This window comes from Haliaeetus leucocephalus, unplaced genomic scaffold (assembly GCF_000737465.1).
Source record: "Haliaeetus leucocephalus isolate CR32 unplaced genomic scaffold, Haliaeetus_leucocephalus-4.0 Scaffold395, whole genome shotgun sequence".
NCBI lineage: Eukaryota > Metazoa > Chordata > Aves > Accipitriformes > Accipitridae > Haliaeetus > Haliaeetus leucocephalus.
In genome coordinates this window covers 7,554,990-7,581,958 of record NW_010972831.1, presented here as the reverse complement: position 1 = coordinate 7,581,958, position 26,969 = coordinate 7,554,990, and the positions used below count along the sequence as shown (strand labels likewise).

Sequence of the window (26,969 nt, the reverse complement as noted above, 5' to 3'; positions counted from 1 at the left end):
ATCCAGCAGTATCCAAACCTCCCTGGCCATGCCTGCCCTTTACTGAAACAGGAGCTGTGAAGAGCCAGGGCACAGAAATTTCACTGCTAATGTGTCTTTTCTCCATTTGAGGCAGATAATGGAAAATTATTTTAGAGGGCTGCATACCATGTGAGGCAAGGAGAGAAAGCACATCTCTGAGCTGGGCTACTACTGTCAAAGCAGTGTGTTGACCACACATGGCCAGAATAGCCTTACAGCTTCCTTCTCTTTATTTTTTCTAGCCCCAGACTTTCCAGGCAAGCTCCCTAGTTTCTTCTGTGCTCAATGTCATAAAATGTCCAATTCCCTTCAGTTGCCGTTTCAAACTACACCAAATAAACCCCCACATTGGTAGAGTATCTGTTCCTCCTGCTTGTAAGAGTTATTGTGCGCATTCGCACAGACATTCATCCAGCGGAGCCAGTTAAGCCTCGTGAGCCAAACGCTTTGCTAGACTTGAACAGATCTAATTTTGATAATTTTTATGTCTTACACTGGAGGTCTCTTAAAGCAGCTTTGCCTCTGAGAGAGCTGGGGGGAGGGCACCAAACTGTGGAGTGAAGCTCCTGTTCTTTCCGTGTCTAACTCCATAGGGCATCTCTTCCTGTCATTTCCACCAGTTTCTCTATCCGTGCTACAGCAGACAGGGCTCTGCATCATCTGGGAGGGGAGACGTGGGTGCTCTCGGCAGCCTCTGAAGGTGCTGCTGGTGGGATCAGGGCACGTTCCAGAGCTCCCGGCCTCCCCATGTCCGCTCTGGGTCCACACGGTCCGGCGTCTCAGGATTTCAGCCTCCGTGCATGTCTGAGCAGGTCTGCCACCAGCAAATTAAGTGGCACGAAGGACCTCCAAGCGAGCACAGCTCTTGCGCTGCTCGCAGTCAGCTCACACAAGTGCCTGCTGCCTCGTCCAGTCTCTCTTACAGACCCCATATTTCAGTCCTCCCCCCCGGGCCTGACGGGGAGCTGTCGGACGCGCTCTGGTGTGAGTGCCAGGGCTGCCATCACTTAACTCTCGCCTCTTTCCAGCCTGGTCCAGGCCAATCCGGAGGTTGCCATGGATTCGATAGTGCACATGACCCAGCATATATCACCCACCCAGCGAGCCGAGATCGTGCGGATCCTCTCCACAATGGACTCGCCTTCTTCAACGTAAGAGCATCGATTTCCCACACTCCCCCCTGCCTGGTACAGTGGAGGGGAAAAAAAAAGCTCAGAATTGCCCTTTGTCTGCTCGACTGAGACCACTGTACCGAGACGGGGAGGCTCAGGGAAACGCTGGAAGAGTGACATTTTTATTTTTTCAAATCAGACTGACCAGAGGAAGTGTGTTCTTTGGCCAGAGACATGAGGAAAATGTATAAACACAAGCGCCTGCGGAATTGAGTTACAGCTGTCTAACTGTACCTTATTTATTTAACAAAGCGTGACTGGACCAATGCATCAGTTCGCTGTTCGGCTGCTACCCGAAAGCGCTACAGCCAGGCAATGAAGGGTGCTCCGGTACCGTGAGGTCTTGGCATAGCAAAGCAGGGGCTCGTTTAAATGACACCCCTGCGCCCCTGCCTGCTTCTCTTTTCACATCCCGCCTGGTAGCGGCGGCTTTGTGCTGACAAGTGCCAATGTTACCCCCTGCGAGAGCATTGCTGTAGCCGAGGACGGGCTCTGCCTCCCAGGAGCGGGTGGGAGCCCAAGGTCCTCCCGCCTGGCGTCCTGTGGGTGAGTGGAGCCCACCACCGAGTTAACCCTCTTGTCTCTGTCAGCCAGTAGTGATTTGTATTTCCAATGTCTGTCTTGTTACTTAGTAGTAGAGGAAAAACAGCATTTAAGCCGGTGTGGCCAGGGCTGTCCCCATGCCCCAGACAGGCTGTGGGGAAGGATTTTGGAGGCTAAATCCCCGCTCGCTTTGCCTTTGTGCCCAGTTCCTTTAGAACAGGTCAGTAAACTGTGTGAAAAGGCCCTTTAGGAGGAGGTAAAAGAGGAGACCAACACCCAGCTGCTCAGCCATTTCTGCTCTTCCTTCCCTACTTATTTTGAGGGATAACAGACACGGGCAGTCCCAGTGTTGCATATACTTCATGTAAGTGCTAATCCCTTTCATACAGGTAGGTAATTGAAGCAGAAAGCAGTTACAGCCTGCCAGAGTAAAGGAGGGGAAAGGACAGAGTCAAATACACCAACATGGTTAGAACTGCGAAAGGAAATCTCGGTCTAATGCATCTGAGCAAAGTTTTTCTCCATCGCCCACCTCTGCCCTGGAGCTGGCTCGAGTGGAGCTGCCTGCGCTTGGCTGGTCCTGTTGCGCGGCTGGGGAAGGGACTGCCATTATACACATGGGAAGACAGAAATATAAGAAAAGTTATTCTTGGTAATCCCGTTCCAATGGTCATTCTTTGCATCTGGTTGGGAATAATTGTCTCTATGGCAGGTAAGTGCAGCACCGGCACTGAGCCAGGCTGCCCAGGTCAGAGGTGCGGCAGCAGCGCAGATCACCGCAGGCTGACCCCAGCCCCGGTCCTTGGCTTATTTCCACACTTTTATTTTCATGGGGCTCCTGACCATAATAAAAGATCAGAGAAGTTGGAACTCTGGAGGGAAGCACGGTCAGCCCCTAATACTTGGATACTGTTATGGAACTTGGTCTAAGTAGTAGTGGAGAGCTTACACCAATGATTGTCTTAAAAGTATTTCAGATTTTACAGTTCCGCTTTTAGTATAGCATGAACCAGAAGGGATGTTTTTATGAGAGAATTAGTTAATGATGATGCCAGTGCCTCACACCTGTACTGTTCCCTTCTGAAGTGCAGTGCAGCCCTCGGGTGCGTGTGGTGCCAGGGCTCCTGTAAAATCGAGGTGCAGCACCAGGGTCTCTGCTCTCCTCCCTGGGGGGACGAGCAGCAGCAGTGCAGCCCTGCCCCGTGGCCAGCGGAGCTGTGTCATCTGAAGGACTAGCTTTTTCTTAATAGTTAAGAACCCTAATTTGATTTAAAAGACTTTTTTTCCCACTAGACCCCCTGAACAACCCCCAAAGATGCTTTTACTTACGCCAAGGCGGGCTGCAGCAGGACACACAGGACAGACAGAGAATGTCTCAGCCAGGCAGGACCGCTCGGGGGGCATCACGGCACAGGCGACTCGTTGGGCTCCTCCTCCGCTGTCACCGGGATTTCCTACGTGGTAGTGTCACAAGTCAGTCCCTTATCCAGGACGTCTGCAGGTGTTACGGGAAGTGTCCTGGTGCCCACCGCTCCGTTCCTTCCGCTTGGGGTGGGAGCCATTGCTGCCAAAGTCTCTTGCCTGCTGGGCAAGAGCAGACCCCTGTGTTTCAGTGTTACAGGCACTGGGTCAGGTTCCACTTAATTTGGGGGTAAAGTAGCTCCAAAAAACCAGCCATTAGGTAACATTGGAGCTGGTCCGAAGTCAAATTCCAGCACTAGCCCTGGGAGCCCCAGGTCACCGCAGCGTCACCGGCCGACGTCCTGGCCGTTCTCCCCCAGCCCCGGCTGTGACCGCAGTGCCGGTGCCGCAGGCGTGTGAGTCGGTTACCCAGCGGGGCAGGGGTGGCGGGGAAACCACCTTCGGTACGTACGGTTCTCGCTGGTGCTGAAGTATTTCACTTACCTCAATTTCTTTTAATAAAAAGAATGAATTACATCTCTGTTGCCGGGAGTGGAAATCTGTCACCCCTCGTCCCGAGCACCCCTTGGGGAGCTCTGCTTTTCCTTAAGGCAAGAACGAAGAGTTCTATGCGGCACCTCTCGAACAAGGTCTGGTGGCTGCCGATGCCGGGAGGATGGAGCCGAAGTACCTCATGGTCTCGGCCGTGCCCCTCGCCTGAGCTGCTCAGGCTCACCACAGAACATTGCCTCTCGCCAGGCCCCTGTTGCTGCTCTTGTTCCTGCCCGTGGTCAGACTCTGCAGATGTTTGAAATAAACCTTCTGAGATGTGACCCCACGGGCCAAAGCCCATCCTGACACCTCAGCCAGCCAGAGAAAAGCAGTACTCACACAAATTGGGCACGAGTATTTACCTTTCTCCAAGCTTCATCATGTCCCCTTTGCATCCTCAGCAGCAGGAGGAGCTGGCCAGCCGGCGCTGAACCGTGCTGGAGCCGCGGGTGCTGGGGCAGAAGGAGCAGCTCCTCATCCCACCACTGGCTCTGGTCTCTGCCCAGCGCTCCGGCCGTAACTCCCAGTCCAGAGCCACCATCCCAGCGAGCCATTAGCAGGTCCTGTTCCTCCTCCACAGATTTGTCTTTAACATTACAGTGACTGAAAAAAAAAAAAAACCCAGAAAGGAAAAGCCTAGCCCCAGCAGGCAGGGACCCGCTCAGTAGGAGCCCACTGGAAAGGAACTGCCAGGACCTTTGGTTGAAGGGTGTCCCCTGCCAACCCGGCAGCTCGGTGAACACAAACACCTTTCAGAAGTTCCCCACATTAAAGGTGGGTATTAATGTGACATGTTAAATGGGACCATGTTAGCAAACACAACTCCAGCAGTTATTTTTCATGCATTTCTCAAACCAGAATCCTGATAGTTAAAAATGGGGGGGGGGGGGGTGAGGGGAGCAGACCCTACTGAACTCCAGAAACACATTTAAAACTCTTTAGCCTAAAATATCTACATATTAAAATGCCAAGAAAAGAAGTACCAAAGCTGTAAGCTCTCAAAAGCCCAAGATCAAAGTGCCATCATCTTTTAATGTAAACCTTTTGTTGCATCAACAGTCTTAAGAGGGATGAGAGACATCAAAATAAAAACTGAGACAAACTGTGGCTTTGTAGCTGTTTTTTGTTTTAGTCTCTTCTCTCAATTTGGGCCATGAAATAGGTCAGCTCCATTACTGATCAGCCTTCCCACAAATATTTAAAACAAATTGAATTGCACACCCAATACCCATCACAATTACGCCAGGCACAATAACTAAATTAGCAATTCAACAAAATAATTGGAAATGCGATTCTCTCTATTCCACAGCCTCCCTCAGGGGTTTGGCCGATCTATGGGGGGAAAACTCTGCTTTACTAATTCTGCAGCTAATTAGAGACACACTTGTAAATGAAGTTGTTTGTCTGAAAGTTGAAATTCTTTGCTGTTGGGGTTGGGGGGGGATTAACACAACCCCTCTGTCCCCCCATCGCACACATAATTCCCCAATACACCTTCTGGTTGCTGTGCAATGTTTTGCAAAGGTCTAATGCCCATTTGTGTAGGTACTAATTAGCAGCTGTATCATGAATTGATAAAGAATTAATATTCTATTGGGGGGAAAAAATATCTCACTTGCTGTTAATTGGCAGCATTAGGAAAACTTAGTGGAAATCATCCTGGTTATCTGTGCCCTTATTAACCAGCGCTCAAAGCTTCTGACCACGCCACAGCCCCGCAAGATCAGACGCAACCGCTCGGAACCTGCCGGGGCTGCCGCTGGGCCACCCGCTCCCAGTGGGAACGGGGCAGGAACTGGGTCAGCAGCGCCTGCCCCAGTTCGCCCAGACTGGGGGTGCCGGGCTATAATGCACGGTCCAGCCCCCTCCCCGGTCGAGCAACCGTCCTTCGGGCACGCTGGGGGGGGCTGCCGGTGTCCGGAGCCGTGCAAGGTGCCTACCACCGCAGCGGCGTGCGAGGACGGAGCCACCGGCTGCCCCGCTGCCGGACACGGGCACGTCGCCGCCGGAGCCTCTCCGGGCGGTGGCTCTGATGGGTTGTTACTGGGGGATTACAGGGGCTGCACTTTTCTCCTGCAGCGTATTCAAATCCAGGCGAGGGACCATTTTCACGCCAGGAATAAAGCGCTGCCCTTACCAGCAAGGTCAGCAGATGAAACGGGGGCCTCATAAGCTGACGCTGCCGGCCCAGGTTCTCCCCGTGTATCACACTGCCCAGGTGGGGGGGGATGGCAGGGAGAAAAGCCTGCTTAAACACTGATAAGTAAATTCAAAAGCATGCTTAGTAGGGCTTTGACTCTTATCTCTTCAAACAATACGAACGAGAAGTTATCACATTTAAAGTGTTTCATATTACCCTTTTAACATTACATCCAGCTCGCGCTCTCAAAAAAAAAAGAAAAAAAAAAAAAAAAAATCAAGTGCCCTGGTGCTACAACTTTAAAGGACACAGAAGTCAAACTGGAGAGGGGTGCCACAGCTGCGGCGTGTACCGTCAGCACCCCCAGCCTCAGCCACAAAGAGAGGCCAGACAACTTGCCGGCACAGCAAACCCCAAAGTAGGGTAGGGACCTGGTGCTTTCTGTTAAACATCCTTAATGCTTGCGCTGACAGCGCAAGCAGCGTGAAACCATTTCACCGACACAAACTTCGGAAGCAGCTAATTTACTCCCCTTGATGCCTTTCCAAATTGTGGTTATTAAACCATGAGATTTTAATGATGTCGGAAGACCACGCAGCTTTGCTGCTGCTCAGAAAAGAAGTACGGGTACAGGGCAACGGACGGGGACAGGCGCTTCGACTCTCAGCAGGTGGATTGTGCCGATACGGTGCGGTGGACGGTGCCACCGGCACACACGGGTTTCTGCCCATTGCTGGGGAGCCAGAATTAGTGGGGTGCAGGTGGACGGGGGGGGGACAGGAGGTGACATTGCCAGGATTTGCCATGGAAGATGCTTACACCCAGAGGACCACAACAGCTGGGGAGGTGTGTGGGTGTAAGCCCTCCGCACTGGAGCAGCCCACTGACTGCACACTAAACTAAACGAACCGGCTCGCTAATGACCATGGGATTGCCGCTCACCATACTGTGGTATGGGTGTCTTTTAAAATAAATCAGCCCTTCCCTGTAGCCACGGACCCTTCAGCTCCCCGGCCGGTGCTTTGCCTGTGACTCTCGCAGCTCGCGTGAGCTTCATGGGAGGGATGAGCATCACCGCTGGGCTCTTTGCTGTATATAAGGTCATTAGTGGGATCCTGAAATAGAAAGGGCAGCAGAGAGAAGCCAACGGTGACATTTAGTGCGTTTCTGCCTGGCAAATTTTGACCAGAGAGCTGTGAGCTGGAGGGGGACGGGAGAAATCAATGCACTTCCCTGAGAGCTGCAGCTACTGCTTCGCTGCAAGCAAGCATAAAGATTTATTCATCCATGATACGTATGTTTTCCACACAAAGTCAATACTCACCTTGGCACACACTTATTTCCTGAAGCCAAGAAAAATGCTACATTCTTCCACAGGGCAGGGAGCCTGGCCTCCGCTGCCGCCTCTCCCCGCATCGATCGAGAGGGCTAAGGACCAGCACCAGTGAGGAACAGGGAAAAGAAAAGCTCCGATGGCTTCGTGGAGCCGGCAGCTCCTCCTGGCACAGCCAGCGCTGAGGCACCGGGCCCGCCGCTGCCTAAAGAACAGGCAAAAATCCAGGTAGCACTCCTGGGTGCATTGGTCGGAGGAGCTGGGTTTAACATTATCACAGTTTCTCCTCCCTGCTTTAAAAAAAAAAAACAAAACCAAAACCTCACAACTCCTCCCAGGGTAGCGCGCTGCTTCCTTGCCCAAAGGAAATATTTCCATAACTGGTTAACAGGCCCCTCACATTAGACTGCACAGGGCTGTCCCCAGGCTACTTTATGCCAGGGAACAGAATTCAGCTAAAACTGCATGCCTACCCACACAGGTGTGCTTTTTTTTCCTGCTTTTAAACCCAGGATTTCACACACCACCCACTGCTCAAGCCAAGTCTCTGCAGCTGAGCTTGTTCTCCCTTGCTGGGGTGGACCCTTTGCTCCAAACAATATTGAAGGTACTGGGAAGCTACTTACTGGAAGCAGGTGACTAGAAGGGAGACTTAAATCTGTAATGATGAGGTGCAAAAATGATTAATTAATATCAGCTCTGCAGGCAGCTCCAGGGACACAGTGAAGTGCAACAGTGCAGCTACAGAGAAAGTCTTCTAAGGGAAAAAAGGTTAAAAATGTGTTGCAATACATCCCCTTTCAAGCAGAGGTGGGACTGGGGAGCAGCACTGCAGGAGCAGAGGGAAAGGGGTAATCGCTGCGAGGACACAAGATGGGATCAGCTGCTCCTGCACACTGGGCCTCGTCTGCTGGGGAAGCATGGGTCATGGAGTGGGCTTCCCTCCCTCCATACGGATCTGTTACATACTTAAAAACTGAATATATTTCTATTTAAGCTTAATAAGAAAAAATAATCAAAAAAGTAAAATTTAGTTGCCCACTGGAAAGCTGGTAAGCTCTAACTTATGCAGGGAAAAAAAAACAAAAAAGCCCTTGTCTTACTAAGAAGTTCGGAAATGGGGCTTTTCAGTCGGTGAACAAAAAATGTGAATACTATTGCAAGCCTTTGCATTTTTGTGATGTGTGCTGGGTCCCATCAGCACAACACCCACCGCCCGGTCGCTGCCGAGCGGCTGTAGCAGCTGCCCTGTGCCCGTAGCTCAGCGGTGATGGGCCCACAGCACCATGTGGATGCTCAGAGACACAAGGTCCCTGCAGAAACTTCCCCATGTCACAACTCCAGCTGCACAAAAAGTTTCCAGCCCCAGTCCCGCAGTGCTCTTGCCTCTCCGTCTTTAAAACTCCCGGCATATTTTGGCTGTTCGCTGCTGCTCGCGCAGCTCTGGCTCTGGGCAAAGTGACGCTGGGGATGCTGGTTAAATAATAGTGTGCTGGTGGAGCCAAGAGAGGCCGTGGCTGCTGGTGCCTTTTCTGCACTGATCAAACTTCGCCAGTCAGTTTACAAAGCATTTTAATTAGAGCGCACAAAACATAAAACAAAGACAGTGCAGTTCACGTGGTCACAAGCAATGGCCATCTTACACGCATATATATATGCACATATTATTTACGCAAGATAACCTCCATTTCAGATTGGTCACAGCAGGCTAACAAATTCCCCTTACTGGGATTTAATTTCTGGCTTCTGACCTTTGGATATAAAAACCCCACAAAACCCCTCAAGTGAGTCATCTCCTCTGGCCAGTTTTACATTCGTGCTGGCATCCTTCAATAGCGTGTCATGGTGATGGTGAAGACAGGACGGCTCAGAGTCATGATCAGCAGAAATAATTAAGCGTACAGGATCAATGCTGGACTGAAAAATTCACCAATATGTTCTAATTGCAGAAATAGCCCCAGACGTACCCCCCGTGTTGTGCTCATCGCCAGTCAGCAAATGTCCCTGTGTGCAGTGACAGCTCATTCAGAAACGGGAATGGGAACTGGGAGCTCTGGCTGTCTGCAAGGGAGAGCACCTTTTCTCTGTTTTAAGGCCATGTTAATTATGTAAATGACATTTAAATCCTCTTGACTCGGTGAAAAATAAAAAGTCACACATTCCAGATACGCAACCAACGACCAGAACAGCACGCTTAAACACCCCCCCCCCCAGTCCCCCAAATAAAAATCTCGAAGGATTTAATACAGACGTGGGTGACCTGATTGCAGGGGGAGGCTGGTGGTCCCTGCTGGTCTGAATCGCGTGTCCCTCCCCCCCCAGGCAGAACACTGTGCCCGTGCTGAGCAGATATTGCAAAATCAAGGTCAGGAATTTAAAGAGAATAGTTAAAAATGGATTGTCTTTGGGAGGAAGCAGAGTTCATTTTAAAGCTAGAGAGGAGGGTGTTCAGCCAGGCTAAATGTCTCCTCACCCCCCCCCCTTCTTTCTGAGCCTGCGTGATTTAGCAGTAACCGTATTTGATGTTCCTTCAGTGAGGTTTTTGGGAACAAACCAGCAGCTGGAGAGACCTTGCTCTGGGTGCTCCCGGGCAGTTGTAAGTGACCACACAAGCGCAGGGAGCGGAACCCCCACGCGCTGGCCAGGCCGGGGGGTGCGCGGTGCGGAGCCTGCCGGCACGGTCAATCTGGCACAGTCAATCCTGGTGCAAAGGGCTGATGCTAATTCTGCGCCGGTTCTTCGGGACTTGTTAGTTTTCCAAACAGTGAACGATAAAGCTCCGTCCTGGCAAAAAGAGGAAGGGGGGAAAAGTTACTTTTCAAGGTCAAAATGGAAGCAAGAGGCTGCCAGCAAAACCATCCACTCCTTATAATGAAAGGCCTTGTATAATTAAAAATGCATTCAACAATCTTTATTAATAAATACAGGCAAAGGGGAGAACTTGCATAAGACCAATCACATGCAGTACAGAAGTATGTAAATATTTCAGTGTGGCTGGATACCATATCTCTAGAGAATGATGTTTTCTATAAGTTTGCCCTTTACAGACAGGCTCTTCAAGTAAGAAAACAAGATTGAATATTTTAATAGGATGTACGAGACCACAGAGCCATAAGGAGGATTCAATCAGACAGTCTACGTGGGACTATAATTTAGTTTTCATACATTTTCTTGGACTTGACGGTACTTGACAAACAATGAAAATGACCCAGCAACAAGATTCCAATTAATATCACATATGCAGCAATTCTGATAACAGAGGCAAGTTGCCCCTTAAAAAAAAAAAAAAAAGTGTTATTTATCTTTAATTTTAGAACCAAAGTAACCTGCTAAGAGAGATGGGGGAAAGGAGAGAGGAGTTTTGTAAATCACGCATTTCTGGAAATCAAGAAAAAAGCATCGGGAGACCCTTATTTTCTACATACATACGTGCTTTCTAAAGCAACAGCCTGTTGTAAGAGGGCAGCACACACAGAGCGAAGTGCTGGTTACACGGAGGACAGGATTTTTTTCCTTCACAGCATGCTAACAACGACCAGGGTTATTAGAGCAATAACCAAACGAGCCCATTGCTGTGGGCCAGCATCTCGATGGTTCGTCAGGGCCAGCGCCTGGGAAAGCAGCTGCTGCAGAAGCCAGGCCAGAAAAACTGTCAGGACAGGCAGAGGAAAGAGACTTCGCCACCGCTCAAGAATGAGTAAAACACAGCCTCAAAGGATGAAATTCAGACCTCACAGAGATGACACTGTGATTTTGGCTGCCTCCTCAATTAAGACCACAACAGGGCCCACTCTCGCTAGGGACTGCTTTGATGCCTTGCTCCTTCACAGATCAATAAAAGATGGCAACTGGTTTGAAAACTGTCTGCTTCTTGCAGACACTTCCACTGGAGAAAGTTACCTGTCAGCCTTGTGAAAGAAGGAACTTCCACGTTTTGAACGGTGATGGCAGAAAACCGCCAGCCATTAATCCCAGAAAGACAAGGAACAAAGTATCCGTTCCAGCAGTGCAGGAGGATGGATGGACGTGCATGGACCACTGAGACAAGAAACCATTCTAATTCACAGGGCCACATCTCTTTTAAATTAATTTTCATTTAGAAGCTAATTAACCAATCAGCAGCTCTATCCTCAGAAAATGAGTCTTTGGTGAGGGATGCATTTCCTTACCCAACAAAATGGTTGGCGCCGTGTTTTCTGCACAAAGCTCAGCTGGGACTATGAAGCCACAACTGGAGTATCTGTGTTAAATCAGGAGCGTGCACACAGGTTTTGGCAAGTTTCACACAAATGCAAAGTCAAAACACTTCTAGAAAATGGAACTGATACATGAAAAGCTGAAAACTTTGACACTTGAAAGAAAAAAAAAGGAGGAGGGAGAGGAACGCCTCACCCAAGCCTACAACCTTTCCCATCTTTCTTGACTGTTAACTGATAAACATAACTCGTTTTTGCCGTTTCAACTGAGAGATCAGCTGGCGAGCGGCACTACTGCCAACAAGGACATTGCGACTTTAAGGCTTCGTCAAGTGATCGGAAGGAAAATGCAGAGCGATGCTATTTAGTCCTCCCACAATCACGGCCCTCCAGCCTCGCTTTGCCAGCTCGGCTCAGACCCCGTCATTACACTGAGCAAACATTTCCACTTGTGCTGCAATCTCGATGAAATTCCTGGGCAGTGCGCAGCGGTTCCTGTCCGCAGCAGGGTTCACATGTCGGGAGCAGAGGGGGAAAAGCTGAAACTGGTGTTTTGATAGAAGATCATTTCACACTCAGGTGGGCAAAGCTGACAAACACTCGTGGCTTGCTCCTGTCAGCGGAGGCTGAGTGGTTTGGGTGCTTTCAATGAAACATCACCGATTTCATTCTTTCTCCCCTCTCTCTGGTATATGCCTCGTTTTAAAAAGGGTGCCTTAATTGCATTGAGGAAAACAATCTAAGGAAGATAAATGACAATACCAAATGCACCCACTTCACTGGTTTCCAGCCCGCAGGTGCCGTAGTGGGAGCCACACGAGGCCTCGGGAAGCTGACAGCGGCAGACTCCAGGCTGTTCATTCCTGTGCCAGAGGAAAGCATCTCTGCAAAGAAGAACCCCCCCCCAGCAGCCAGCAGGGTCTCGCGGCTCCTCTTCTCGGGATTGTTTCCATTTTCCCTTCTACCGTAGGGATGCTGCTGTTGCCTCAGCTCAGGGCTCGAAGCCTCTAGTGTGTGCCATTCCTGCAGTTTTGTTTGTTTTAAGGCACGTGCTGGGCACAGGCAGCACAGCCACTAACCCAGACAAGTTTGATTCTCAGCTATTAAATAAGACCCCGCTCTCGCACGTGGACTCGCTCCCATCCCTTTGTGCTTTGCTAAGGAAGAACACGGTCTCCACACGATTGCAGCGCTCTGTGTGCTCTCCCACAGATTTTGTACAGCCGACCTCCACGCTATTTCAGCTCTTGGTCCTCATCCATCTCGTGGCTCTGCAGGCATGGCTGTTGCTTGGGAGGATCCACTGCTCCCGCTGCGGATGGCTCCCCAGTGTGGGGATATTCTTTATCCTGGCTACAAACCCCACACTCTCCTCCGGCCGCTGAGTCGCTCGGGCAACACAAAAGGCTGGGCTGAAGAAATCCTGTTTTGGAGCCTGTGGAAGTGCTGCCAGGGGCAGGAATGCATTCCCAGGCAGACCCCGTTCAGCCTGAGCACTGCACACACTCGCAGCAAACTGCGTGCAGGTCTTCTCCTGCTCCTCGCCCACACCCTGGTGCCAGCCAGCAACAGAAACGGCTTTTATTTTGTCCACAAGCCCCACTCACAGGTAACGGCCTTCATACCTGCCGAAACCGCTGGCTGCTTGCCAAATGCAAAATTCAAAGGGGACTTGTTCCCAAACATCACCTCCGCCGCACAGAGGGGCTCCCGCCTGCAGTTTCTCTACATATGCCCTTCTCCTCTTATATATGCATTCATGTTTTTTACAGTCCTCAGTAACATAGGGAAGTTCAAATACAACGTGCACGTTCTGGGGAACCCCACAGAAACTAGCCAAAGACAGCAAGAGTTTCTGTGTTTTCACTGGGAAAAGCCAAAAGTAATGTTTCTTTGCAGCCTGCCTTGGCCTTTCCCACTGGTGGAGAACCAGTCTCCACAGGCTTTTGTCTTCATTTTTGTTTTTTGATAGTCTTCTGATAGGTACAAGAGTTCAGGGATCAATGCTGAATTTGCTCCAATCCTACAGATTTTAAATAAACAGTCATTTTTCAAACAAGCAGGGCCCAGGGAGACTTCAAGCAAGAATTTGTCTTTGCCAGCAGAGAACTGTTGCCAGCACCGACAGACTCCGACGTTCGCACCCCAGGTTTCGTGGGTGCAAAGAGGGGTTGCACCCACAGCCGCAGGCAGGCAGGACCTGCAGCACCGAGCCCAGCACCCCCGTGGCCCCCATCCTGCCGGGCACGACACTGGGAACCTCTGCTGAAGTAAAAATTCAAGTGGAGCTGTTTCGATAATAACGCAGCACAGGTAGACACCCTGGCAGAGAGTGACAGGAGAAGGAGGGAAATCAGGTAACCCCACCACCCCCGAAACAGAACAAATATTTCACCCTGCAAAAAAAAAGCCAATCGTAACCCAACCTCATTTTTTCCTCTTCTCATCATCTAGGCTACCTTTATTCTACAGCATCTCCCCTCAGCAGGATTTAACCATGCAGAGAGTAAAACTCATCAATCCTCCAGGTTTAACCTTGTCTCTGTTTCAATTCACCAGGGTAAGTGTGGATTTTAATACTTTCAGCCCCCTTAAGGCTACGCATAATGAACTTGGATTTTGGTTAAAAAATATAAAATTTCTCTCCTCCACCCACATATATTAAACATCAGACTTGAGCCACTGAGTTGAAACAACCCACCCCACTGCGAGTCCGCTACCTCCAGATGAAGGAAAGGTGACTTTAGCACAAAGAGGTACTGGTCTTAGCAATGTGCTGAGGAATAACCTATGCGAGTAATTAACAGTACTTACACCTCAGGTAGAGAGTGTGGAAGAAGCAGGTCGATACAGGGGTCTTCCTTGAATTAAAATTTAACTTACCCTTTATTGCAACCTACAAAAGCAAGTAATGAGCACTAACATTTTTATTTCTTTTAAACTGTCATTTAGGCTGTAGAGGGGATAATTACCTATTTCCACTGTAGTAAGGTTTTATCACCCTTAGTGAGGCATTTTCTAATTTAATATTTTTACTATATTATCATAAAACCTGTTTCTGGAAAAAATGATCACGAACCACACAGCCATTTGCCATAAAACATGTGTGTGTAAGTACCTTGGCTTAATTATTTATGCATTTCTTCTGAGCTGACTCCAAAGGCAGAGGACGGCACAGGCGCTCGATGCACCGGGAGTGCTGTGCCCGGGCACTCACCCCTTCCCAGCTCCAGGGCCCGCTCCACAGGCACCTGGAAAGTTTATACAGCCCTTTCCTTCAACGCACCGGCAGTCTGAGACAAAAGGTGTACGTGAGGGAGGCGTTTTATTCCGCTCCCCGTGCCCCCGCGCCGTTAGAAGAATCTTGTTTTCGCTGCAATTTGCAACTCGGTTGTGGCTCCACTGGTTTCGTGGGAAGAGCAAGGAAGGGATGCCCCTGCACTGCTCGCCACGCTGCGGACCCCGGGGAGGGCATTCCCCTCATAACCCCCAAGCCAGCGGCTTGACTGTCTTCCCATTCACGGCTTAATGCTTGCACAGCCCTTGGCATGGTCACGGCAACGCTCCCGGCTGCGGGGAGCCCCTGTCACGACGCTGCGACGGTGAGCTTTGTAGACAAAGGAGCTGGCTGCGCGCAGAAGAGGTGCCAAGGTCCAGCTCAGCCCGAGCCCCGTGTACAGATCCCACTCCACGGCGCTGCAGAAACGCTGACCACCTCCCTGCCATGCAAACTGGCAATTTCACCTCTACGCCAATGTTTTGAAAAAAATTAAAAAGAACAGCTACTTCGGACAGTGAGCTTTGGGTGCTAACTGACCAGCAGACCTCACCACCCTCCAAATCCCAGGTATTGCTACTACAGCCAAAATCCTTGCAACAGAGAGCAAGGAAACGCACAGACAGAGGGCAGGAGTGCCCTGGGTCAATATTAATAGCAATAGCTATTTGATAAATATATGAATCGTCAAAATATAAATCGTAAAAACTGTTAACAGTTCCCCAAAAATCTGCTTTGCCCATCTGCAGTAGCACTATTCCACCAAATATACAAAGGGGAAAACAACTACATACCTGCACATGGGAGGGGGGAACAGCTAAGCCTGCACTATTCTGTGTAATTATAGTCATGTTACTTCTTTTTTTAAATATAGTTCTCTGAACTAGTAGAAGAGCAGTATTAAGAGGGACATTTGAGTTTCTGGTGGGGCTTTGTCAGAGTGTTATTAATATAGCAATACTGCATGAGTCACTGCTGTGCTGTTTTAGTAAAAATACCCTCCAACAAATTTCCCTACCTTTTCCCATGTACCTTTTACTTCTTCTCTTCTTCCAGGCCAAAAAAAAAAAAAAAAAAAAAAAGCTAATTTAGACTATGCCACAAGCACTACTGAAATAACTATAGCTACCCCATTCCTACTGACATCCTCCATTGGGAACAATGAATTTTTAATTCACAAAAAACCGGCAAAAGATAGAACATGAACACCCATGAAGAAAGGGAGGCTGAAAAACACGCATCTCCTGATGAAAACTGAAGCTGGCTGTGGAACAGATGGCGGATCATTTTCTTGGAAAACTTTCTGTCTGTATCCTAAGGAATCTTTTGTCGAGGGGTGTGAAACTCAGACTACTAGGTGCCCAGCAAGCAGAGCAGGTACCCAGGAAGATAAAACAAGCCGAAGCCCTTTATTTCTCAATTTCTAGTCAAAGGCCTTACCCTAAATCAGCACATGGGGTGTGGGATTTGGCTCTATATTCACAGACCTTCCAACTTGCATTCCCCACTCCGGTACTGCCGCAGCGACAAACCCGCGCTACGGTTGATGTCGTGGAGCAAAACAAGCAGCGTCAATCGTCAAAGCAGAATTAAAATACCCATGTCTTTTAAAGCGAGGGGCCTGAAATGCAGAGCAGAGCGCTGCTGGGTGTCCAGTGTGTGGTGCGGTGCGGTGCTGTGCTGTGCAGTTCGGTTCAGTGCGGCGCGGTTCGGTTCGGTGCAGTTCAGTTTCGTGCTGTGCGGTGCGGTTCGGTGCGGTGCTGTGCGGTGCTGGCCGGGAAGGCAGGCCCACGAGATGGCAGTCTCTCACTCGCTTCCCCGCCATGGCCCAAAACCGGAGCGCGCAACTCCAGCTATAAATTACACAGCCAGACGGCTCTCATCACCGTGGCCTGGCGCTTGAAGGAGATTCAGAAAGGTCTGCTGCAATTCCCTCTCGCTCAGGCAGGTCAGGATTGGGTCCTTCAAGTCTGTGCAAATGCTTTTAGCCCCACGGCTTTAAATTATGAAAGGTGACATGTGACCTCTGGTTTGTCTCATGAGACCAGGCACAAGATTTATAAATATTTCAGAAAGCTGGTTCTTGCCCTAAACAAAGGGACTCTGCACATTTTGAGGCTGGATCTGGGGATGGGGTGGGAAGCAGGAGGACAGCAGAGAGACAGAATGGCTGCTGCTCAAGGTACCGTCCCCCAAACTTACCCAGACCGGGGGTTCAGACCTGCCATCTCTGTCACCAATTCTGGACATTTCCCCCTTACACCAGCACACAGCCACCTGCCTATTGACCTGCCTTGTGCTCAGGACAGCATTAAGGGGAGCAGAGATGCAACCTCTCTCATCCTGATTTTGGTCCCAATAACAGTCACGTTTTCACATGAGCTTTTACAGCACAAAGCATAAAAGATGTGGACAAGTGGCTGGAGAAGTAGCAAAACACAGGGACATGCAGAAACCTCCAGCTTGCTTCGCTGGCATGCTTTCCAGCAGCTTTAATTTCCCCATGAAATTCACAAAATGTTGCCTTCTCAGTCTCTGTTTTTAAATGGGTATTTGAGCAGAGCAGCCACTGTAATGCTGCATGTGAAGTGCCCTGTGCAGACGTGCACACAGGCGCACGGAGGGGACCATTCTTTGTGTACCTTAACATCCCATATTCCTAGGATGATTTCCCTCTTTCACAGCTTGCCTGTTTTATAACAGATTTGATGCAGGAGAAGACAAATTGTCTCACAAAGGAAGGACGACAAATCATCTTGCAGCTCTTAACAGGTTATTTTTTTTCCCTTTAAAAAGGAAATTTCCATAACAGAGGCGTCTGTCTTCTTACTAGGGATGTCAAACATCAAATGTTGGGACACGATGATTTCAGCCCATTGGCACTAACCAGGGTCACGTACACCACTTCACTACTGCCAGCTTCAAAACATACAAAAACTCCTTGCTCAAATACCAGCCCTTCTAACAACTATGGTTAAAAGTGATATGGGATACTTACTTAACTGCATCTACACGAGCTGACTTCTAAGGCTAAGTCAAAGGTTAGGGGATAAAATCCACCAAAAAAAACGATACACAAAGGGCAGAATGATACCGAAGCCACGGTGCCTCGGGACCAAGAATCAAGCCAAGCAGGTTTAGTTTCACAGGACAACACGTGGGTTTTTTTTGGTTCCCAGTACAGCTCAGATCTCCCCCTCCCTGAGCACCAGGCTCCCGAGCGAGCCAGCTCAGGGTGTGCAGCAGGGTGCACGTCACCTCCCCAAGAGAGTCCATACATCTCCCCCAAGAGACCAGAGAGGGTCCCTGCCATACCAGGGGGCTCTTTCAGAAGCCAGAAAGCCCAGGTAGGCAGCTTGCCCTCCCACTCCTAGACTCATGCCAGAAACACCAGTTTTCCCTAAAATGTCACAGCACTGCACACTCTGAGAGATTGCCCTCCATGTTAGTGCTACTCCCTTTGTTTCCCAAAACAAAGCAGAACGACCTTTCTTCCGGGCTGTGTCTATATAAAATTAGAATAATTTTTCTCACACCAACAAACACGATCACCTGAGGTTTGTGCCGTGCAAGTTGTTCCAGAAAGAAGGGCTTTGCTTCCTTTCAGGGACTTCTGTCGTGGTGAACGTACTGGATTGACAATCACAGAGCCCAAATTCCTCTATTAATCTAGTCTCATGGTGTTTTAATACCCAAAGTACAAAGTGAGCTAAAAGTTAAAGGCTGGTATCTCACCAACCTTTTTTTTTTTTTTTTAAATACTAAACTCTTATGTCATATAAGTAAATTAATCTTTTAATACCAGGATTTCCTACTACGTACCCCCCTCTGCTTGCAGGAAGACACACTGTGACAAAGCAACTGCACTAAGTCCAAGAGTGAGAATGCTGATTGGGAAAATACACAACATCCTGGTTGAATCCAAGGGAAATGCTCTAATCCAAACCTCACTGGCAGCTGGATAATCTGTGTCTTAATTCAGATTCCCAGCAGGCACTGGTCTGCTTGTGCAAGAACAAGAGTGGGCTGGATGCTCTTCTACCAAGCATGACCTGAGGCCAATGGGACTGTGGAGTCACGGACTTAATTTCTTGCACTTGGCCGTGGGATTTCAGGCAGTGACTCCTGCCCTGAGCCCAGTTCTGCTGCCTCGCAAGTCTGCGCTTTCAAAGTCAAACACAAAACGTACCACCACAGGCATGGGGAGACTCTATATGGGTATGTATGTATATACAGGCATATATGGTAAAGCACAGTGTGTTGGAACTTGACCATATGCTAAAAAAAAAATATACGTGAGGAAATGCACCATGACGAGCCCTGCAACGCATGGGCAGTACACGGGAGCTGGAAGAAGGGAGCCCCAACACGGACACACAGCCCTAGCTTGAACCCCTGCTTTGCCCGGGGTTCCTACAGACCAGGGACATGACAATAAAGGAACTTCCACCCCAGGCGAACAGGTTATCTGGCTAAACTAACACCATCAGCTGGTGGGGTATGATCAGTACCGCCCGAAGGCAGGGACCAGTTCACTAACTGGTGACAATCACAATGTTGAGAGGTCTGAGAAGCGCAGGGGAAATGTCCCCAGCTCCTGGAAAGGCTTCTGTGCCTCACGTTGCGGTGGAACTGCATGGTTTGACACAGTCCCGTTATGGCCATCTTCTTCCCTCTAATCTGGCTCATAATGGATACAAAGTCCTCCTCTGTAATGAAGAACCATTTGCTGACATAAAAAACAACCCACCTAAAAGCCGATATAGTCTCCCCCACCTTCACCCAGTTATAAATCCCCATTCTGAATTTCAGCTTCCACTTGAGAACACGTCTCTTTTGTCCTGCCTGACTTTACCGCAGAAAAGCCTCCTTTTGCCTCCCATTTCTGCACTGGGTGCCATCTTTAATGATGATGTATGGGTGTCCTTTTCTTCAGCGGTGCTGTGGGGAGGGGGTCAAACATGTGACACCGCCAGCATGTGTATCAACAGCAAATTATAAACCGTGTCAATCCAAGTTAATGCAAAGCTGTAATCCTCTTTAACAAGAGATCAAATCAGTGCCATGAGTTATGTTCATTCTGTAATCTGATAAGAAATAGAGTGAGCCTCTAATAAAAGAGTAATGAGAGCCCTTAATGATGCTGTTAAAAGGTAGCGCCAGTTAAAATATTGCTGTTGTTCCAGCTGATTAGATCACTGTTGCATATTTGCACAATCTTGTTTTACCTGTCAGAATAACCTGAGTCGTCTTGGGAGATAAAGGTGTTTGGACCAAACATCTGTGTCCTTAAAGAACTTGCAGTCTCCTGCAAGTTACTGTCCTCCAGAGGTGAAATAATCGTGTTCATCAAACTTAGCAGTAATTTGATATTACACCTTTTTTTAAAGTGCCTGTGTCTAGTTTCTGTTCCACACACAGGCGTACAGTGCAGAGACCTGAAGATCTATATATCAAAGCTGACAGAGAGATATAACAAAACCGAAGTCCACACACAGCTCTTCCCAGGTACACAGACTTTACCTGACCTTGCCACAACTAGGCTGTTTATAGGATCCACTCCTGCAGATACAGCAACTCTGCACGTACTGAAAATACGCTCACTTGTCTATGGACCTGCAGGCCTTCAGTGGGAATCTCTAGCCTCAGTTTGCCCATAAAGAAATACATCTACCTAGCACAGGAGCTTTCTGCGAGTGCACAGATGTCTGATCTCCTAAAACCAGGAGGCTGTTCAGAGCTAGGCCAGCTGAAGGTGACCGCACAGAAGATCTGGGTTCAACTACAGCTCTAGCCCAGACCTGCTGCGGCACCTTTGGCAAGTCACTGAGGCTCTTGACTCATGGATTTCTGGACCCAAATGCCTTTGGAGATACAGGCTATCATTTCTCCGTGCCTCATTTCTCAAAGAGTAAACCAGAGAAGACTGGCATCTTCCCAGCTCTGTTGCACATGGTGGTACTGAAGGATGATTATGTTCAAGATTACACTATGCTGGATACTGGAGCAATGGGATCAGCAAAGTACCCTAGGTCATGAAGATGGGAAAAGCTTATTTCAAGGGAAGTCTAAGAAGTGGCACCCACATGATGCCACCCTCAAACACAGGTGAAATCACAACCAGAGAGAGATCAACCCTGTTCTAATCCTGGGTAATTCCTGCCCAAGACAGCTACCCTCTCCTCTGGACAACCATCACAGCGCACTCATGTTCAAGCTTTTGCCTTCAGGTTCCTCATCTTAGGGCAGGCCCATTTACATAGCAGTGACCTTGGACCGATTAGAAAAGCCTTGGCCCAAGAGTACAATAAATGTATTTAAGTCTATAAACACATACCCCAAGATAACCATAAAAATCACTTTCCAGTGTATGTTTTAAAATACTACCAAAGAGGGGTTAAAACAGAGGAGGGCTCGAGGCCACCAGTGTCCCACACATTACAACATAATATATGTGAGCACAAGGTTAAACAGCCATGCCCATGCGTAGGGTGCATGAAAAACTGGCAAGTGGAAGATTAATTGCCTGCACGAATGCTATTATTCCAACCAGCAGCAAGAATAAGAAAGAAAGTGGCAGTGATGTTGACAAAGGCAGTTATTATACTTGTACGTTTCTTTGCTCAAATTCAGGCTGTAAAACAATTGTGGAGTGACTGTTCATCCCCTTCTCTATGCAGTACTCAGGCTACTTCTCACACGCATTGGCTCTTTGTTTCGCCAGCCAGTGGCAGCGGCAAGTGACAAACCTGACATGCCAGATTCCCAGAAGTCCTGGGCATCCCACAGCCAGGACAACACCACACAGGGACCTTCAGGTGAGTGCTAGCAGTGCCTTGCACTATTTTATGGTCTCTCTGCACAGCCAGAGTAGTGTAAAATGGCTTAAATGTACAAGAGAATCAGGCCCCAAATGCATTCCTAGGCTGCATTAGCTAATTAAATATACAGAAAACAGCAAGGTATTACAGTGATACACAAACTTTTGCCTTCAAAAGCACTTACAGCAAGCAAAGCAAGACAACAGTCACAGACAACTCCCCTCTGTTAAACGGCTTGTGCAGTTCATCACGGGGAGTGAGGACTTTGCACAGCCAAGGAAGAACCAGAACTACACCACCATACGCACCCCTCGGACTCTATGCCATCCCCCAGGCTTCTGCCCATCCACATCTGCACATACATATTTATTTACTGGCATTTTCCGGGTATCTACCTGCCACTGTAGGCACTGGTAGAACTTAAGGGGAATGTTCTGCCAGCTCTGTTTCTACAACTCTTTGTTATATACAGCTCACTGACACTTTAAAATTTCTCACACTACAACACAGAGCACCCCGTTGTTCAGATGTGTATTTATTTTGGGGTCGTGCCTTCTAAGTGCCTGACCAGAAAAAAAAAAATGGCTCTGAGCATGATCACATCACTGTGAAGTGTATACTTGCATTTTCAGTCTAGTAATTCACACTTGCAAACAATAAAATTACCTTCTTCTGTCACAAAGGAGAGCTGTTATCATTACTGCTTCCCTCTCATGTGTACAGGCCTGGCCCTTTCTTTTTAATTCACCTGCAGTTTAAAGCAGATGCTGAATTCTTCTTGCCTTCTCTGGTATGGCTGTGTGCTGCTAGAGAGGTATTATGGCCCATGGCAAGTGCAGGGGCATTTTAAACAGGGATGTGAAATGAACCCTAGAGAGTGGCTATGATTTTCAAAAAAATGACTGATAGCAGCAGGTATTTTCATTTTGGGAGAGTTGAACCAAAACACCTAAAGAGGCCTAATCGTCAGACACTGGCCACTCCAGTATTGTGAATGTGTTGTATGTCTGGATGCAAACACAAATGGTGTAAAGTAGGGAGGAAAAGAAGGAAGCGAAGCTAAGTAACACCCAGGTTTTCAGTGCGCAAAGCAAGAATGACTACCCAAATGTGCCAGGGCTGCTGCAAACGGGAAGCAAGAATCTGTTCCTAAAGCCCACGTTGAACAGGACAAGAAATAATGGGCTTAGATGACAGCGGAGGGAAATTTAAGCTCAACGTTAGGACTAAACAATGCCAAAGCACATCCCATGGGGAGGAAGCTGCAGAGAAACTGCTTAAGGAAGACTGTAATGCCTGCAGTAGGCAAAGGTAAGGCATATTCTTTGTGTTACAGGTAACCGGCAGGCATTTTGGCAAACAGTGAGGAAAGCTTAGGCTTCTATTTGTGTGTCTGTCTCTTGTCTGAAACAAAAGCTTTCCTATGCATGTTAAAAAATGAAATACTACTACTACTACTATTACTAAACCGTTTTTTTACAGGCACTTCCCGACAGCAGGCCTCCATAGCACAGAAGGGGAATCAGAGTAGCAGAAACTCAGAGCGACCTGCTCAAGGTCACCCACGAAGCCACTGGCAGAACTAGGAACAGAACTGGCCCAGCCTGGTTCCGGCATTGCCCCATCCACGTCCAGGGCTTGCTCGAAAGCCTCATCTTGGCAGAATGGGATACAGCTGCCCACATGATACGACCCTCGGGCACACTTGCTGGTACACGAGCACATCAACCCACGGTCTCACTCTAGACGGCTAAACCAACATCAGGAGATAAGCGACTAAAATGCCATTAACAGAAAGTATGGCGGGCCTCCAAAGTGACTAATAAACTTAATGTAAGAAATAAGTTCCCGCAGTCAGACAATAAGCAGCAGCAGCTGCTGCCACACTGCTGCCACCAAAGAATCAGTAAAACATGCAAGCGATGTAATAACCCGCTCAATGTGGAGAAAACCCCCAGGAGACATTTTCAGTAAACCAAATGTCAAACACTCTGTCCCTACCACAATGATAACTACGTCGACACAGCATAACGTAGATAGCATCCTATTAGCTGTAATAGCTTCTGAGGGTCAGCCAGACCCCGTGCAGTTTGTGGTGGACTCAAGGTGCCTCCTGAGAAGCGAGGGGAATAAGGGTTATGAAGATGGCAGCCAGACGAAGTGTAGCTGAGGCCCAAGAAGGCTATCGTGCAGAACGACTCCACTGTCCCAGCTGTTTCAATGCACTTCACGTTTGGATTGACTTGCTGGAGGATTTTGGCTTACAGAATGCATTTTCCACGCAACTTTTGGAACACAAGTGAGTGCGGTGGACTGCGAAGGAGGAAGCAATGTCACCTCGGGGGACAGCAAACATAGTATGGTAACTCCTAGATTATTAGGATCGGTCTCACTATTTTTTTTTTCACCTTCCTCCCACTCACGCACACCCCGTGCAAGCTAAGCCTGCCTTCATTCTGGGGACAGAGCAGGGGTCTGTATGCCTGCCTAACCTGTAAGACAGTGCAATATGTAGTATACGCAAAAAATGACAGACACTCTAACCTCATTTGAAATTCTCAAAGCATAAGTAGTAACCAGTCAACTGGACATAATACTAAGAGAAATATTAGAGTCATGCATATTATTAATGAATATGGTATGAATTGGTTCTTCCTATACACACATATGCCACCTGCTAATTACCCCCAGACAAAAAATGGGGGGAACGAGCAGCACATCCCAGAACCATTTCTACAGGATGGTACGACTCCACTAGGAATGTCTCTATCCTGCCTCATGTTTTATTTGGGGCTATCCAAAACAGCAAAGACACCAATTCCATACAAGTAAGGAGGTCCTTGCCAGCTGGGAAGCACTGATAGCTGCTTGCTCAGGCCCTACATATCAGAAAAAAAAAAAATGCACCCCATTTTCCAAACAGACAAAAGTGTCTGTGTCTAATCTCACAGTGCACAAGCCACTTCTGTCCCTCTCTTCCTATGGTCCAGGTAAGGGGGTGGCAGAACTGACCACCCCCTTAAATGGCTGGAGGCATAGCTTTCACCCTACACATCCAACACATTTATTTCTGTGGTGAGAGGATCTAGACAATATTCAGAAATCAGAGCACTTTTCTCACTTGAAGAAAAAGAAAAAAAGAAAGAATAAAGAACGTATGAGAAAGATGCACGATGAAACAGCACAGGTCTTATTACGGACACAAAACGTCTTAGTGCCAGCTTACTGGAGAGCTCTCATCCAGAAGCCTGTGCAATATCCCAAAAGGCAACAGTCTAAGAACAGCAGGTATTTGGTTTCCATTTTGCAAACAGACAAATGACATCTCTCTCTCACAAAGCACAAACATGTTCCACAACCCAGGGGAAAGATGTTTCTCAAGCCTTCTACATCCATTCACTGGAAAAATTATTCCACCTCCTTCCCACAAAAAGCTCAGCATTTCCAGATTTAGTTTAAAAATGTAATACTTAAGAAATATGGGTGTACATGTAGAAAAACTATCTAGTAGCTATGCACAAAACTTCACTGATATTTTCTTTACTAATTAGCATGTTAAAACATTATAGTCTTCCAATAAAACTCTTCACTCTTTAAATAGACATAAACACAAGCAACATTTAGGTCTTGAGTGAACCTTGACTGAACCATTCCAGTTATTAACTGATCTAAGAAAATGCATACTAAACAGAATTTAAAACAGCTGCCACTTCTGTTAAAAGACAAGTTCTTTGTAAGTTTCAATTATACCTGAAGACACCAGATAATGCAAGTTGTCTATTTCCAAAATAATTCCATAAAACTAGAAGATTTCAAAATTGGAGGAGTTTTAAAGCAGGAGTCAAAATGTAGGTACCGAGATTTATGAAAATTTCTTGTTTGGTGTCACAGTAATTACAGAGTGAAAGCTCAGCCAGACTGCCTGGACAGATGTGACCAAGACACCCAGGCTATGATGCCAGTGACAAATGGTTAACTGATAAGAAGAAATGGAGGGGGCGACAGACTGAAGAACAGGTCAATATCATGCTGTCATGAAGCCATTTGAGAAACATAATTAATCTATTACTCACCTGGCATCATCATTCATTGTACAGTGGTCAATAGGTGCCATGAAGCTCACCAGCTTGCTATGGACATGATACCTGAATAGTGCAGGAAATAAGCAGGCAGCACATTAGTAACTATTAATGAAAAGGAAATGTTGCTGCTTGAATAGAAACATACCAGCCCCTGAAATGCAAACCGCTGGCTTTCCTGGTGGCTGATATCTAATGAGTCACTAGTTGTAGCTGGCAATTCCCCCTCCCTTCCCTCCTCCTCCTTTCTTATAACATGGACACAAGAATAATCAGATGATACACTGAACTGAATAGCAAGCCAATCCTTTTTTATCACAGCTAGAAAGAGGACATAAAGCATCCATTAATTGTGTGCGAGTACCTAATCAGACTCCCAGACAGACAACCCTGAAAAGTCAGAGCAAGAAGAACTCGTTTTCAGCCTTCCATTCAGCTGGCATCTTAATCACCTTCTGGAATTTGTGCCCAAAGAGCCCACTGCAGGCAGCAGAAGCGTCAGAGCATCAGACCTTCCAAGCATCCATCTGCTATCACTTTTTCCTTGCTCTGTGGTATCTAGGGCCCTAAAGGATATCAAAATCCCACTCTGCTAGCCATACCTGTAGTTGGAAAGTCTTACCCTGAATACCTTACAAATGGAGCATGTAAAAACAAGCAAAGGGGACAGGAAAAAGACCTGTGCAAAGAGATGGGGCATATCCAAGGTGATACAGTGCTGCATCTGTCTCAGCTTCTGATCCACCAAAATATTTCTGCAAGCTGTGCTGCACCTCCAGATATGGGAACCCCTTCCCGCTTTCCACACTGGGCTAGGAACTTCTGGTAGATTTCATGACTTATATTCAAGGCCCTGACATAAAATTTAACAGAGTACAGAAAAACTCAGAATGGAAAGGTGGCTTTAAACCCTAGTGTCTAAGGGCAGGGGATTCCAAACCAATGGCTTTTGGTGTACACTACCATGCTGCCAACCCAAGTCTGAAATGTTTTATCTGACCAAGCTGCTGCTATTTTTAGAGCTTGACAAATAGCAGGCAAAAGGATTCACAAGCATTTGCCCAGAATCACCTTTCCACTCTGTCACCTCTGCACTCCCTTTTGTTTGCTTATGCAGGAACATTCCCTCGAGGGGATTTTTAGCTCACAAGACTATTTCAGAATGGCTCTTCAGGCACAGCACACACTCACCCTTACACAAGGGGCTTCTCTGCACAATCAAGTCTTCCTCACTCGTAATGGAAGCAACTGCCCTGGTCTAACGCTGTAATGATCGAGTCAGGGAACAGACATAGCCATGCAGGGCTAGTACTGCAGCAAACAACAGGTCAATAGGCTGGACTATGAAACAGTTCGCTTATGAGACATTAACAACTGATGGATTCATATAGATCAAAGCTTATACAGGGACGGCCTGAGTAGTGGCAAGGGGAC

The 26,969-nt window shown here is 48.0% G+C and overlaps 2 protein-coding genes and 1 long non-coding RNA gene across 6 annotated transcripts in view; 1 reads left to right on the top strand and 2 right to left on the bottom strand.

Annotated features, from left to right (window-relative positions):
• Nucleotides 1-1,900, top strand: part of ACACA (acetyl-CoA carboxylase alpha) — a 131,029-nt gene extending 129,129 nt beyond the window's left edge. For all 3 annotated transcript variants that reach the window (XM_010573811.1, XM_010573810.1, XM_010573812.1), the window contains one exon: nt 1,050-1,900. In XM_010573811.1, coding sequence (XP_010572113.1) covers nt 1,050-1,176 — 127 coding nt within the window. In that variant the 3' untranslated portion in view covers nt 1,177-1,900. The remainder of the gene's footprint in view (nt 1-1,049) is intronic.
• Nucleotides 1,898-7,973, bottom strand: LOC104835681. 2 transcript variants are annotated; one of them, XR_774769.1, is made up of 5 exons: nt 7,789-7,973; nt 6,829-7,367; nt 4,052-4,551; nt 3,066-3,935; nt 1,898-2,574 (listed from the first exon to the last, which is right to left on the bottom strand). It is a non-coding gene; the product is annotated as an uncharacterized LOC104835681 (long non-coding RNA). The 2 variants fall into 2 exon arrangements; XR_774768.1 differs by having other exon boundaries at nt 1,898-3,935.
• Nucleotides 7,974-9,644: 1,671 nt separating this feature from the next.
• AATF (apoptosis antagonizing transcription factor) overlaps nt 9,645-26,969 on the bottom strand; it is a 55,564-nt gene continuing 38,239 nt past the window's right edge. Inside the window, exons 11-12 of the mRNA XM_010573963.1 lie at nt 25,530-25,601; nt 9,645-9,946 (exon numbers count right to left, since the gene is read on the bottom strand). Coding sequence (XP_010572265.1) covers nt 9,883-9,946; nt 25,530-25,601 — 136 coding nt within the window. The 3' untranslated portion in view covers nt 9,645-9,882. The remainder of the gene's footprint in view (nt 9,947-25,529; nt 25,602-26,969) is intronic.